The following is a 16,662-nucleotide window of genomic DNA, read 5'->3' as shown; positions in this document are numbered from 1 at the left end:
AAAAAAAAACTTGTCATTTCTGGTACTGAAATTATATAGAACATGCCCTGTTAAAACCTTGAAATAAGTTAGATTTAACAACAGCAATATAATGTAACAGCACAGAAATTCATTTTGAAAAAATTCCTTCTTCAAAAATATTTTATGATGAAGTAATATTCCTAAGTATTATATCAAACAATAGATTGTTTTCTACACAATAACTGTATATAACAATCAGGAAAGTCTTAAAATTAGCTTCATGTAAAAGAGAACTAATCACAAGCATTTCATCCTATGTTTAATCTTTAGTACCATGACTGGCAAAGAAGAAATAATGCAATAATAACAAGATTAATTAATTAATTTTTAATTCTGTATTGTTAGAGAGCACACACATCACATTTACATTATTAATAAAATATTTACTCACTGGTGTATAATAAAAAAAATGGGCCAGAGCTCACTTGCTTTTCAGCACTGTGGAGTCTTAAACTCTCATTTATCAACTACATTCCTAAAATGTGCTAAGCTATGATTTATTTAATCTAGTGTCATCAAAAACACCCTCTTTTGTCTAATACACTGAGCCATAAAGCATAATTTACATTTGACTTATTTTGCAGAACACAAAATTCCATGACCAAACAATGTGGCTTAGCACAGTACATGAATTCTCTTTTCAGCTCTGGATAATTTACTGTTACTATATCATTGCTACTCTCATTTGGTATTTGACTGAAATGGATTTGGAACAGGCCTAAAGTCATTGTAGATCATGGAATTATTTGTGACATTAATAAATGAGTATATTTGCAAAGCTCCAGTTGTATGGCAATCTATATTAAGTTATTGTAAAATTAATTTCATATTTCAAAAGCAACAATTTATGTTGCTGTTATGTATCCACTATTGCTAATCTCTGCCTATTTGTTTCAGTGTGCTATGAACATTGCATACATTACAAAGCTGTTCCTAGCTTTGATATCTACTTCTTGTCAGTTGAAATTAAGATGAATGTTCTCTGGTAGAATTGTATCTTAATGTTAAATAAAAAAAATATTACCAGTATAGTAGTTTCAACACTTTATTTCAAAAATATTCTTTATTATATTACTTTTGTATTGTCAACTAGAGAAGTATGTATATAAGAGAATAGGATGCTTTTTCAGCTTTTTAAAATGGTGATCCAAATAGTGGTTTAGAATAACAAAATTCTTCCACCAATTGAGGTTATTTATATAAAGTACATATGCTTGTTTTCCTTAATCCAAATAAAAAAGAACTATGGTGCATACGCTGTGGATACTTTCTATGAACTGAAACCCTGCTGCTCAATTTTGCCATTTGTCTCAAGGGAAGTATTACAGAGACAGCTTTCTAAAATCAAAAACAAAAACCCACCACTGTATGATCCTTCCATAGGAAGTGGCTGCCTTAACATTTGCAGATGAGGACTTTGCTTTGTACCTTTTGTTTTGTACTATATTAATAAACAATTACCAACCCAGACTTTCTCCCCTGTTCTGGATCAAATAATAGCTGGAGGACCTGCTGGAAAAAAACTGTCTTCTATCCCCATAGCCTGAGGCCTATGTGCCTGCTTTTACCAAACTCCCATATTGTCTTCTTTAATTTTAGTCTACCTAAGCTGTTTTTTTCTATTATTCTGGTGACTACTGGAAATTATTAAAATATTTCACATCCCTACCCCATACTGTGAAGAGTTATTCCACTTATTTATTTAGTTATTCCGTTATACTGATGTTATCCTACATACAGATTTGAACCAGTTTTCAATTACTGAAAAGTTATATTTAGCTACTTATTTTGAAGTGTTTTCCATCTTTGTAATTTTTGTCATAGATATGATCTAGCATAGTGTTTCTCAACCCAAAATTTGCAACCTAACCCAAAATTTGCAACCTTAAGATATGTAGATTTCAATTCCCAGAATTTCCCAGCCACTTTCAAAAGAGCGCTTAAACCCATGTTCAAAAGTAGCCTGAAGGAAAGCTCTTCTTGGAATGGAGCACCATTCTATGCATCCATTCTCACCCACTCCTGCTCCCTTCCATGTGAGGAAGAGTTTTCTATGGGCAGGCAACTTTTCTGCTAGTAGATCTAGGACTGGTAAATAGCACGTAGACATGGCTACTCAACTCTGCAGAGAATACGCAGAAGTATACATTCCCTGCTTTCTCGCGTCAAGGGAATTGCCATTTTTTCTTAACACAATTCAGATGAATGCTGAGTGGCCAATTCAATCTCAGCACATAGTTGTATACTTTTACCACCACCATGAAACTGGGGGCAATTGTCACCAGGTAAATTTCTGTCCACTGAGCTTCTACTACACCACAACCTTTCTAAGAGCATTCTCCCCTGATATCTGGGAATACAAAGGGTATCCTATTTCGCAGCAGGTATTTAGGACGTCTGTGGAATATCTGGTTGGACGAGTCTTTATTAGTGAGTGCTTTCTGAGAAGGAGAGTAACATTCAGGGTAAAATCAAAAGACTTCACCATTCAGGCCACCTCTTCTGTTGTCTGTACAAACTAACAAGGGGTATATCTGGGCTTGATTTGAGGTAGGGCCAAACTCCAGCATGTGGAAAAAATACCGGATGCCTCCATCTTTGTTCCCCATGTAGAAAGAGTCCACTGTTCTCAAACTCCGGGAGTTAACACACGAATCGAGCTGTCATCAGAGGGGCTCTTTTGTTCATCCCCGAGCCCAGAAAGCCGGACTCAAATGCCCGGCGCTCTCGGCGACTGCCGCAGCCAGCTCAGGCCTGACTCCTAGCGGCCATGCATTGCAAGCGCCAGTCGCTCCTCTTTTCGCCCAATAAACCGAAGCGCCGCTGCAGAAGACGGAGATGGGCGTCAGGAGGCCTCCGCTGCGGGTCTGCCTGCCACGGCATCCGCCTTCCCTTGCAGCCCCGTGAGCCGCCGGTTGGCCTGCCGGTGGGCAGGCCGCAAAAAAAGGGGCCATGAAATTCCCGGGCTCCGTCCTCGTCTCGCTGTTCCTCTTCGTGGCCGAGACGGCGACCGCCTTGTACCTGAGCAGCACCTACCGCTCGGCTGGTGACCGCATTTGGCAATCGCTGACGCTCCTCTTCGCTCTCTTGCCTTGCATCCTGGTCCAGTTCAGCCTCGTCTTCATCCACCGCGACCTCAGCCGGGACAGGCCGCTGGTGTTGCTGCTCCACATCCTGCAGCTGGGACCCATTGTCAGGTGGGTGGGACGGTGGCTCCACCGAGGAGGAATCCCAAGGCTGGGCTCTTCTCCGGAGGGCCTTCAAGATGAATGAGGTGCCCTTGTTCGCGAATGACACCAACCCAGGACAACAAGCTGTCACACACTGCACAGAATGGCACCGTTGGTGAGGGGGTCCTGGCTCTATGACTCGGGATGAATCCATTGCTATAGGGAAGTAGGTGGTCGGACACCTACAGCAAATAAAGAGCTTGCTCTTTGATACACCGGTAAAGCCTGTTCTCCTTTTAGCTGTCTGAGAATCTTAAAAAAAAACACATTAAAAAACCAGCTTGATATGGTGTGTTAATAAATCCTTCCCTTGAATGAACTAAAGTCAATATTAATGTTTCTCAATGTTGGCAACTTCAAGTTTCTCTGGAAATGGGATGCATAAAGAGAAATAGTGATTTAACTTTTAGCTAATCATTGTTTCTTGTATGCAATAAATGCTTGGTCCTGAATGGCACCAGCCCATGATAACAAGCTGTCACATACTTCATGGGATGGCACGATTGCTTAGGGAACTCTGGGCCTTTAACTCACAATGTAAAATATTAAAATTCAAAATTATCATTTGAGTATCAGGATATGAGGATTTTTAAAAGAATCAAGAATTTTAAGCCTCTCTGGCACCAATATGGTCTGTAGTATATAAATATAGTTTGTATATATAAAATATAAATATAATACACTCTACATGGAACGCCCTTGAAAAGTTGGTTCAAAATGTAGCAGTTGCATGGTTCTGTGCAAGTCTAGATTAGCACACATCACCTGTCTTGTGGAAATTGCACTGATTGTTGATTTGCTTCTGGGTCCAATTCAAGGTGCTGGTTATCACGTTTAAAGTCCTACATACCTTAGGGCCATATTTCCCAATTATATCTATCCAGCCCACCAAATCAGGGAGGCAGGGTACGATATGGGTCCCTTAAATCAAGACGGTCCACCTTGTGGGACCAACTATAAGTCTTTTCTATGGTGGCTCCCTATCTTTGAAACATCATTCATACGGTAATAACACTCGCACCCATCTTCATATTCTTCTGAAGGGTCTTGAAAACATAGTTTTCCCAGTGGGCCTCGTGATCCAGGCTAATATGGAGCCCATCAGGTGGTGGGCTGTTTGAATGTTGGCACCAGAGACGAGGGGGCGTATTGGGTTTTGCTTGGGGGGTTTATTCCGTTAACCCGCCTAGCATCACCGTCAGAGAGTTGGATGGCAATATAAAATTATTTAATAAATAAATCATACAGAGTACTGTGAGATACGTGTGGCATAGGTTTAAGGTTTTTTGCTCTCTTTTTTGACTCTTGGTGAGTGTCTCAACCAGTCCCTACAGGTTTCTTGATAACATTTTTCAGAAGGTGTTTCCTATTGTCTCCTTCCTAGGACCTTGGGAGAGTGATTGACCAAAGGTCATCCAGCTGGCTTTGTGACAAAGGCAGGACTAGAACTTACAGTCTACTTGGTTTCTAGCCTGGTGCCTTAACCGTTACGCCAAAGTGCTTCTCAAGATATGTGTTGGGCTATGTAAATTCAATAATGCTGAATGTGGATCATATTAGTATGTAACCAAATAGTAACATATTAAGAGAAGGAAGCTTTTCTCTAAACAATCTATTTGTTTAGAATATGCTGGATATTCATATAAGATACTTAGTGCCATTACTTTGCTCGATTGCATGATCTGTAATTTTAATAATCTTAAGTATGAGTTAGCTGATTGGTGTCTATACAGATTGTCTTAGGGAGTGACAGTGGGGAGATAAATGCACATGCGATCCATTACATTTTTGAAATATGTAATAGAAATGTGATAGTTTCTCTTGTTTGTTCCTTCCAGGTGTGTGGAAGTTTTTTATATTTACTTTCATGCAGGTAGAGTGGAAGAGCCTTATGTCAGTATCACTAAGAAAAGACAGATGCCAAAAGATGGACATTCAGAAGAGGTTGAGAAGGAAGTAGGCCAGGCAGAAGGGAAGCTGTTTACACATAGATCTGCATTTAGTCGAGCATCAGTGATTCAAGCTTTCCTAGGATCTGCACCTCAGCTAACACTTCAGCTTTACATCTGTGTCCTGCAACAAGAGATCACAGCAGCTAGAAGTACGTACAACTGTTTTTTTTCTCTATTTATGTTTCAATAAATGCTTTGAGAAGGGAATTATAGGTAAGTAATGTCTAAACCTTCTCTTTCTCTCTTTTTAGAAAGGTTCAGAAAAATGGTTAAAAAAAGTTATTGTGGTATGACTAACTTGACATATGTTGTCAGCAACATTTTCAGGCAGTTGGTACCATCATAATATTTACCAATGTTGTAGGTGCCAATGCTTTTAAAACAAATATTATATACTAAAATAAAATAAAAATGACTGCAATCTCAGATATTAGATTAGGGTAGAATTTTAAATTCTTTTCAAAGTAATTTATTTCACCTGAGACTACCAACTGAGAGCATTATACCACTCAAAGGTACCTCCAACAGAGAGTTTTTCAAGCAGAATGATTGATAGGGGCTAAATTGCCTATATTTGCATCAAGTCACCATTTGCTTAAACATGGCTTACTGACAAAAAACATTTGGTTAGATTTATTTCACACAATAAGCAATAAACCAGACTTTATCATCATAATGTCTATATTCACAGAACTCACTAAACTGAAGCCAAGTAAACCACATTATTTAAAGTTACCTTGTGGTAAGACGGGTGCTCTTGTAATATATCTGAATGACATCTATATAAATATAACAGACTATCTAGAAGAGAGTGGACAGCCATTTGTCTAAAATTGTATAGTAAAATGTGTCTCCTGCTCGAGCAGGAGGTTGGACTAGAAGACCTCCAAGGTCCCTGCCAACTTTGTTATTCTATGTTCTGTTCTATTAATGGCTCCAAAAAAAGCTTTGCATAAAGGACCCTTGAATAATCCTCCTACCAGCCAGCTGTTATATGGTTATTTTCAAACAGGATACAATGCTCTTGGAAAGGCGTACTAAATCCATCCTCAAAAAGAGCCTAAATAACAGTTGATGGGCAGTGGGAATAGGCAGCCACTTTACCATGTTCAATCCTAGTAGGTGGTAGGTGTTACACATGCTTCTATTAAGAAGAGGAGCCCGAATAACAGCTGACTGGTAGGGGATAGATTTCACAATTAAGTGATACAACAGCTTTGCACACTTTGAAATCTGAAGCTCAAATCCTTGGGCGGACTTTTGTAAAGAGGTTTGGAGGGTTGCTGAGGTGTGAGTATGATGTTTCTCTCAAGACCTCAAGAGCTAAAATATGAAGTGTTTGACTGATCTTGTCAACCTCCCATTGTGTACATAATGGCTTTACATAATATGGTATGCCATAAAGCAGTGTGTTTTGTTTTGGCTCAGCACAATAGTACAGGTTGTTCTTACTTAACAACCACAGTTAGGACCAGCAACTCAGTTGTTAAACAAAGTAGTTGTTAAATGGAACTGCAACTGTCCTTATGATCTTACCCAGCTTTTCTTTATTTTAAAGACCTGTGAATTGTAACAGTGAGGATTGGTCATAAAGTTCCTTTTTTCACCACTGTTGTAATTTGATGAACACTGTACAGCCGATCTTTGTGGCTTATAAGCAATAGTCTATATCCTTTCTGGGAGGTTAATAAATATAAGTTGATAATTAAGAAAGTTGTGGTTTTGTGTAATGCATTAGCCAGTTATTCAGAAAAATAGAGTAGGGTTTCTAGTATTATTTCAGATAGGTTTTTGTGCTTATTTTTATAGCTTTTCTGGAAAAAATATTTTTCCAGCACTAGAAATAAGTAAAAGAGGCCTGGGAAACTGCTTTATTTAAGAAATATAATATTTTGGTGCTCTGTATGGTTTTTAATTTCCAATATAGTCCCATTTCTGCAGTTTGGACAGTGCTGGTTTTTTTTAAACCTATTGTTTGTCATATTTATTTTTCCAAGGTATCTTCATGGTTCTTTCCCTCCTGTCAATTGTGTATGGAGCATTGCGATGCAATATTCTGGCCATTAAGATCAAGTATGACGATTATGACATCAGTGTGAAACCTGCTGCCTACCTTTGCATTTTCCTCTGGAGGAGTTTTGAGATTGCAACAAGGGTGATAGTCCTCGTCCTCTTCAGTTCAGTTCTTCAGATCTGGATCCTGCCTGTGGTGCTGGTGAATTTTTTTGCTTTTTTCTTTCATCCTTGGATTCAGTTCTGGCAAAGCAAGTGTACTCTGCCAGAAAACATAGAGAAGGCCTTGAGCAAAGTAGGCACCACCATTGTCTTATGTCTCCTCACTTTCCTGTATGCCGGCATCAATATGTTTTGCTGGTCAGCGGTGCAGCTGAAGCTTAATGATTCTGATTTAATTGACAAATCCCCAAACTGGAGTAGGCTGGCTTTGTACTATTTGCTGAGGTTCTTTGAGAATGCTTTTCTCTTACTAATGTGGTACAAATACAAGACAGATGTCTACACATACGTATGTGCTCCAATGCTGTTCTTGCAACTGCTGATTGGCTACTGCATAGCTGTCCTTTTTATGCTTGTGTTCTACCAGTTCTGCCATCCATGCAAGAAGCTTTTTTCCTCCAATATTTGTGAAGGATTGGTCATATGCTTCAAGTTTTTTTGTCACGTCTGCAAACCTCTGACATCTAGCAACTCTGTAGAAAAGGAGAACTTGAAATCCCCAGAGAATACTGAAAATGGTGCCCAGGCTAGTTACAAGGCAAATGAATCCCAAAATGGAAGCACTCAGCAGAGTGTATCTTCTAATGCATAGAGAGGGTATCTGAGTCTCACAAGACCCTGCAAAGAATAGCACTTCAGACCTTCTTTTGCTCATAAAACAGGTATAATAAATGGGATGTGTCAACATTATATCTTAGCCAATGTTTGTAGGTTTATCGTATGCAATGAGTTTGTACAAAGGTTTCTCCTTTCCAAGGTCTTGTGCTTATTATGATAGAAAGCATGTTTTCCTAGCAAGTTGTTGCAGCTTTGGTTTGATTGTGCAGAAAGTGTGTAGGTAATGAAATGCCAACCATGCTTAGCTACAGATTGTGATTATTGGGATTATGTAGTTCATGGAGCCATGTCCAGATGCTGACAGATCAAACACTTTGCCCCAGTGAGCTTCTCCTAGCTCATATAATATGACAATGCATTGACCAAGTAATTTACTCAAGAAATATTCCAGGATTAAAAAGTGTAATAGAAAAGAAAGGAACAGAACATCATGGACCTATTTGTTGTATCAGGGACATTCCAAACAAATCTTATTTGATTCTTTGACAAAGTGACTAAATTAGTGGACCAGGGAAATGCTGTGGACATAATAGATTTGGATTTCAATAAGACATTTGGTAAAGTAGAATACAATCTAGTTTTGGTCGGTTAAAAAAATGTGGATAGACAGCATCACTGGCAGATGGATTTATAACTGGCTGACAAATCTCTCTCAATGTGCAGTCCATAATGGAAGTATATCTATATGGAGGGAAATATGCAGGGTGGTGACACAAGGTTCTGTCTTAGGACCAGTAATCTTCATCATTTTTATAAATGATTTAGATGAGGGAATAGAAGGGGAACTGATAAAATTTGCCAAACTGGCAGGAGTAGCCAACAACCCAGAAGATAGGCTCAAGATCCAGAAGGATCTCGATAGACTTGAACACTGGGCCCTGTCTAACAAAATGAAATTCAGTAGTGAGAAAAGTGAAGTTTTACACTTAGACAAGAAAAACCAAATGCACAGGTATAATATATAAATGGAACCTGGCTCAATAGAACTGTGAGAAGGATCTAGGAGTCCCAATGGACAACCACTTAACTATGAGCCAGCAGTGTGCTGCAGCTGCCAAAAAAGCCAATGCAATCCCAGGCTGCATTAACAGGGGTAAAATTAAGATCACATGAAGTGTTAGTACTGCTTTATAATATCTTGATAAGACCACACTTGGAATACTGCATCCAGTTTTGGTCACAATATAAGAAATGTTCAGACTCTAGAAAAAATACAGAGAAAAACGACAAAGATGACTGGGGTTTCAAAGCTAAAACATATGAAGAACAGTTGCAGGAATTGGGTAAATCTAGTCTTGTGAAAAGAAGAACTAGGTATAATATGATGGTGTTCCAATATTTGAGGAATTGTTACAAAGAAGAGGGGATTCAATCTGTTCTCCAAAGCACCTAAAGGTAAGACAAGAAGCAATGAATGAAAACAAATCAAGGAGAAAACCAACCAAGAACTAAGGAGAAATTTCCTGTCTATGAGAAAAATTAACCAGTAAGCAGTCTTGCCTCCAGAAATTGTGGATGTGCCATTACTGGAGGTTTTTAAGAAGAGATGGGACAACCATTTGTCTGAAATGGTATAGGGTCCCCGGTTTGAACAGGGGGTTGGACTAGAAGACCTACAAGTTCCCTTCCATCTCTGTTGTTCTGTTATTCTGTTTTTCACCAGCTATCAAGTTTATCTATGTAGCAAATGGTATCATTTCATCTGACTCTCAAAACTGGAACAGTTTTTTTCCCCCTGAATCCAGAATTAAACATGGAAGAATTGCTGATCTACTAAATTCATGAATTTGGTAATGCCCTGTTAAATTTTCTTTCAAAGCTGTTGAAAGAAACAAGTCCAAATCATGATCTTTGGTTGTTAATGTCATCCTTATTCCTCACTGTTAGAGGTATTTATCACGCAAGCCTATTTACTCAGAAAGATATCAAGCTCAATTCAAGAAAATGTGCATTCTACTACAGCCAGACAACAGATCAAAGAACCTGATCCAAAGCTACCCGGCATGTTGAAGGGCCAGCCAGGGAACTGCATTCAACTGACAGCCTTTCTACAGCTACTTATCTCATGTATGAGAGTTTTTAAAAGTAATAGAGCCTGCTTCCTTGGCCACAGTCTGACAGTTGTCCTACTATAGGGCAACTCAAATCTCAGCCTTTCAGGGTTTCATTCCACTTCTCATTGACAGTTTTCTCAGCAGCTAATTTGGGGCTGGACCCAGGCAGCTTTGCAGTATTTAAGGCCAATACACCATAGAACTATTAACAGATTTTCCATTCTATCTTTTATATATCAAATGTACTTCTGTGCACATGTGATGAAGGACGTCATAGTTTTGTATCTGATAGACTGTTTTGCTCCGAGAATAAAAATCACTATGGAAAGAAATTACTGTGTGTAATGTGTTTGTCTAGAACTGGAGTGAATGCAAGAGAGATTAGAAATAATTATGGTTCTCTGTGTGGACTTTTGTAGAAGTTACCCTTGCAAAAATAAATATCTACAGGTTATGATAATTCATGTAGAGACTCTAATATTTATTATATAGATTCAGGAAATGATGATGCACTTAATAATTTTGTTTCTTTATTTTTTTCAGGACTGTTTCTTTGCCTACTTCCAGTTTGGGTTGATTTTAGCTTTAGTATACCATTATGTTTTTGCCTTTTTATTGCTACTGATGGGCATTATTTAAATTACTGTGGCTGCTTTTTCCTTTAAACAAAAATACTCTGTTTTTCTCTTCTTAAAACAACTAGGTGCTTTAGAACAGTTATTTATATTTGCATTCTTGATGACTGCACAATAAACCTGATTAAAAAAACTTCATTCTGTTCTGTCAGCCATTCCCAACCTCACATCTTCTGAATTAAATAGCTGCCTACTTAAAACACTTGAGAATTTTGTTTCAAAAGCTTGGTGAATAACAATGCAGGTTTAACTAATTTGAAGAAAAATAATTTTACAGAAATTCAAATATAGACATTGTACAATGTAAGAAAAAATAGTTCTTTATAGTTAACATATTTTTATTGAGCAGGTAAAATAATGTTTCTAAATAACATCATCATTTTATGTGATCTTTAGTGGGATAAACAATATGCTAAACAAAATTAAATTAAATTTAGCAGATTAGATTTCCCTATTACGAGTGGTTGGTAGCCCAAAACAGTTGTAGATTAAGGAGCATATTTTCAAAAAAAAGGTACACTGTGTTTCTTCAATGTATTTAATCAGCCTACCAAGGACTTTTGCCCACACGTTATACCCTCAATAATCAGGCAGCTACTATCAAGACATCTCTCTAGAATCTAGATTATCCTTTTCAGTTCAGTTTTGTTTTCTTTCAAACTTGTTCTCGTAAGCATGCTTCTGCTCTTATCTTTCCTTTTTAGGATATTTTATGATGACAGATACGATTGTCTCCATATATCCAAAGATTCAAAAATAATGATCTGAATAACAATGTGATGTGTAAAATCTATAAAGGCTGATTGCTAAGCTTCTTTACCAAATTTTGATGCATTTGAAAGCTTCCTTCTCCTACCTTATTTTGGTGTCTTTAATAATAATAGGAATGTCCACAAGGGGGCATTCTTCTTTCAAACATAAGGTTGAACTAAAGCATGTTAAAAGTTAATGGTGCTGTTTCTTTTTTCTCTAGTTTGTTTACTGTTTATCAACTTCTTTTTCTTCCTAGTGTGGGAAGTCAGCCCCCCCTCCGAGAAGAAAACATTAAACGGGCAGAGTATATTTCCCTAAAGGATTTTAAAAGCAGAAACCAACCCTGCCCCCAAGTCTCCCTGTCCCAAGCAGAAACCAAGTCTGCAGAGATGCAGATAATCTTGTCAGAAAGACTGGAGTCAGGAAGGTGGGATTAGGAAGAAAGATCTCTAGAGTCAACACCAAATATCTAAGAGTCATAAGCCACAGCCTCAGGGAAGCAGGATATGACCCTTGGGACATAATAGGATTAACCCACCACCATCAGACTACCAGAAAGGCACACCCAGACTCAGGTCAGAATACGTGACACAGGAAATACAAAGCTTCAAACCGGAAACAACTCCAAACAAAAGGCTCCAGAGGGTATAAAAATCCACTCCCTACATGTGCTCACTCTCTTTTTCCAGAGCCGCCTTCTTGTTTGGCTCTCCTCTTCAATAAACTGCAACCTTCTTCCTAAAGCAGTCACCATGTTGTTTATTCCCAGCTTGGATGAATCATGATGAAGACTTTTCCATTCAACACTAGGCAGGTGCAAATCATGACTAGTAGAACTGAGATTCCATCTGGGATTTGAGTGCCAAGCTGGCAGGATATACTGGATGTTTTAAAAGTAAACGGAAAGAGAATGAATAATACAATGAATGGGTGATAGGCTTAAATGATAGGAATAAGGCATCAAATTATATGCTTCTGATATTTGTGATTTTACCATAACTTGTTATGAATATACCTTTAAATATCTTATATTAACAACAAAATATACACAGCGTGTAATCTGTTGTTACTCACTTTCACAGCTGAAAGAATGTAAGTAGTGCTGGACTTCCTTAAGGCCATCTGGTAAGGTTCAATTCAGAAAATCAAATTTAAAACCTTTTTGGCAAAACTACCTTGGATATTAAATGTATTTCTCTTTCTGATAATGCATTTAATCGGTTTTATTGTTTTCACATATTCTCCCCATCTTGTAATTTGATTGGATTGTCCAGGGTCTTTCCAGGGTTTCTTTTTTTAAAGCAACAGCAAACCTTTAACACTCATTTCACTTTTGAAATACACCTTTTCCTAAGTCAATCTAGGGTGCTCGTAGTAACTAAATATGCATATAAGAGGGAGTAAAAGAATTAAATCTGAAACCTCCAGCTCCAGTGTAGGAAAGGTCTGGTACAGAAAGTACCGAAAAAAGGAAGGAGAATTTTGAACAAACAAGAACTTGGAAATATCTATTTCCATCTTTTTCTTGTGATCAGAAGGTTGCAAAATAACTGACTTTCTGACAAGTGGGAAGCAAAGAGTCTGAATATTTCACAAACTTGGTAGGTTTAAGAGGAGTGGGCAGCTGGGGAATTCTGGGACTTGAAGCTCACAAAGTTTAAAGTTGCCAAGTTTGAGAAACACTGTTCTAATTCTTTGCTGTCGTTTAGTAGTCATCTGAAGTGTTGCAGCCCACATGTATTTCAAACTAATGGAAAATGTATTATTACCTCCAGAGAGCAGTTTTATGAAATATGTTTGCTACTTTGTGGTAATTAATAAACAGTGAATCATAAGGCATCTCCCAACACCTTGCTAAAGAAAATTAGAGAAAAACATTGCAAGATACTGGAGGAGAAAAAAAAAAAATCCTAAGATTTCACATAGCAATAGCAGCTGCGTGAGGAAGAAGAGATGAAAGAAAAAACATCCTTTTGTCAGTTTTCTAATGGAGTCATTAGGACTCCAGCCTCCTATCTATCAGGTATCTTGCAGAAAATCAGGAAGAATGTTTTCCAGGATGTGCAAACTGCAGCTGAGTATATTATATTTATATTTACTGCAGAGATGAAGGATTTTCAGGAGATGGGTGGATTCCTCTAAGACAGGCATGTCAAACTTGCAACGTCACATGACGTCGCGTGATGTATTGCAACTTTTTCCCCATTGCCGGCAATGGGGTGGACACAGTTGCAGTATGATGCATCCAGCCCGCGGGTCGGCAGTTTGACATGCCTGGTCTAAGACATATTTGGGAATATGAGATTTTCATGGAGAGTTGATACCAATACACTTTAATGATATAAATTGGAATGTTTGTTATAACTAAGAAGCAGGCAATCTTGGTGCTTTCAATAAAAGGGACATGAATGTAAGAAATGAACAATCAAGTATGCTTAAAGCTATGCTTAAACAGAACTAACAATCATACCTCGTAGATCAGGGGTCTTCAAACTTGGCTCTTTTATGACCTGTGGACTTCAACTCCCAGAATTCCTCAGCCAGCATTTGAAGACCCCTGTCCTAGATTCTCCTCCACAACAGGCTGAGTCAAGCTGAAAATTCCACCTATAAAAACAACATTTCATCAACTTTTCAAAAGTACCTGAGATAGCTATTTCTCTATACAAGTTTCATACTGCTTTGAGGTCATGTGAATAATTTGTTCAGAAATATTCTAAACTTTGAATCAAGCACTGAGAAAATTTCTGAATAAGCTTTTGATTTCATTGAAAGCATTAATTATGTCCAGAATTTTAATAAAAGTAAAATTTCTGAATGAAAGCAGCCGAGAATTGTTTTCATTATGAGATGGGTGGCAAATAACAGAATTAAATTAAATTAAATTTTAAAAAGTAAATACAGATAGTCCTCAACTTACAACAGTTCATTTAGTGATCATTCAAAATTACCACAGCACTGGAAAAAGTGACTTATGGCCATTTTTCATACTTACGACCATTACAGCATCCCCATAGTCAAGTTCGGACGCCTGGCAACTGACTCATATTTATGACATTTGCAGTGTCCCAGGGTCATGTGATCCCCTTTTATGACCTTCTGATGAGCAAAGTCAATGGGGAAGCCGGGTTCACTTAACAAGCATGTTATTAACAATTGCAGTGATTCACTTAACTCTGGCAAAACTCATTTAACAACTGTCTCACTTAGCAACAGAAATGTTGGGCTCAATTGTGGTCGTAAGTTGAGGATTATCTGTACCTTTTTCCTTAACTGTACAACACTTTTTAACATAATGACATTCAAAATAAAACCTGAAAAGCAGATTGCAATAAATTTGTCTAATTAGATGGAGAAAATGAAATTGATCATGAGGGCATAGAATATGATGATCAGACATGCTGTGGTGGTGCTGGAGTATACCAGGCGCCAGGCCAAGTGAAGTGGACGTAAAACAAGAAAATTGTTCTTTTGGGGGGAGATAACCTGAGATTTGCATGTTGGCTTGAGCACAGTTCTTGAAATCAAAATCTTGTTTTAATTGGAATGAAACTTGGAGTTTTAGCACACAAGTCTTTAAGTAGAGATCTTTTTGGTACCACTTTTCCAATGTAAATTAGCAGATTTCCATATTGATAACATTTGTGACAGCTCTTTAGTTTAACAACAATTGGAAACAATAGAAGTACCTAATACTGATTTTGGCAGGGCATATGGTGCTTCTATTTTGGTCTACCAAAGATTGATAGTTTAATAAAAACAAGTAATAATTATAATCAATATGGTAGTATATGGGATCTGATTAGTTTAACATGTATGTTTAGAAAGCCATTTATTTTTTGCTGCTTGGGTTTCATTTCCAAATTCTCTAATGTCTGCATCTGTTCCCCTTGGGGATATGAAAGTCAACTTGAGAACAATAGGGGGTTTCAACTGCACACTGTTCAACCTGACATGTTGAGACAGTTGAAGTAAGGTAAAACACTTGTTTCTATTTCTGTGAAATCTTTCTTTTTGCAGAACATACCTCAAAACTCACACTGATTCCAGCTACCTGCACCAACCAAGAGAAGACAAAATAGACTGAATGAGATTTAATAAATACTAATATCCCTATGCAGAGAGCCAACTAGGTGTAGTAGTTAAACCAGGGGTGTCAAACTGCTGGTCCATGGGCCGGTTTCATCATACCGAAGCTGCACCCACCCCATTGCCAGCAATAAAAAAGAGTCACGATACATTGTGACACATCACGTGATGTGGCGAGTTTGACATCCATGAGTTAAAGCATCAGGCTGGAAAATGGGAGACTGTGAGTTCTAGTCCTGCTTTAGGCACAAAGTCAACTGGGTGACTTTGCGCTAATTACTTTCTCCCACTCCTAGGAAGGAGTAATAGTGAACCACTGCTGCAAAACACTGCCAAGAAAACTGCAGAAACTTATACAGGCAGTCTCCAAGAATCGGACATGACTGAACAGAGGGGGCAAAAAATCTATGTAAAGATTATATTTAGTTAATAGATATCTAATGAATAGAACTCTCTGTTTACATTTTTACTCCATGTATGATTTCATCTCTCATATCTCATCTTACTTTCCTCTAAACCAAAGTTTCTCAACCTTAGCAACTTTAACTTTAGCATGGTGAATTCTGGGAGTTGAAGACCACCCATCTGTAAGTAGCTAAGATTGAAAAACATTGTTCTAAACTAAAATCTTATTCTGACTGATACTTTTTATACTTCCCCCTCCCAATTCTATAATATTTTTTATTTTATTTTGATGTACAGTAACCAGAGCTGTAGACAGCACTCAAATCTAGTAATTCCAGAGGTTTATAAAAGGGGATTAATGTATCCACATTTTAATTTTCAGTTCCCTTTTCAATGATTTGTTAGATGGAACTTGCCTTCTCTTTACAGCAACCACTCACTGTATTGACACTGTTATCTAACACACTGCTGAGATCTGTTTCCTGATCATAATCATGCGAACACCCATTCAATCAAAGGACAAAATAAAGTGACCAAAACTGATTGAAAAGAACTAACATAACACTCAGATTTCAAACAAGAATGCCAGATCACCAATAGGAGTGCATTCTTCAAAAACCTAGGTGAATAAAATATTTTCTAATGCCAGAAAGAACAATACATTGTTTTG

At 37.7% G+C, this 16,662-nt stretch overlaps 1 protein-coding gene across 2 annotated transcripts in view; it reads left to right on the top strand.

Annotated features, from left to right (window-relative positions):
- The window catches only part of LOC120301860 (lanC-like protein 3), a 38,419-nt gene extending 29,590 nt beyond the window's left edge, over positions 1–8,829 (top strand). Inside the window, exons 1-3 of one of the 2 annotated variants that reach the window (XM_039329576.1) lie at positions 2,841–3,218; positions 5,090–5,352; positions 7,201–8,829. In XM_039329576.1, the coding sequence (XP_039185510.1) occupies positions 2,974–3,218; positions 5,090–5,352; positions 7,201–8,030 (1,338 nt within the window). In that variant the 5' untranslated portion in view covers positions 2,841–2,973 and the 3' untranslated portion in view covers positions 8,031–8,829. Of the gene's footprint in view, positions 1–2,840; positions 3,219–5,089; positions 5,353–7,200 lie in introns of those variants that run through there. The other variant, XM_039329575.1, reaches the window with a different exon arrangement.
- Positions 8,830–16,662: the final 7,833 nt, after the last annotated feature.

This window comes from Crotalus tigris, unplaced genomic scaffold, assembly GCF_016545835.1.
Source record: "Crotalus tigris isolate CLP2741 ecotype Arizona unplaced genomic scaffold, ASM1654583v1 scf7180000024401.5802323, whole genome shotgun sequence".
Lineage (NCBI taxonomy): Eukaryota > Metazoa > Chordata > Lepidosauria > Squamata > Viperidae > Crotalus > Crotalus tigris.
This window is presented reverse-complemented; position numbering and strand designations above follow the sequence as displayed.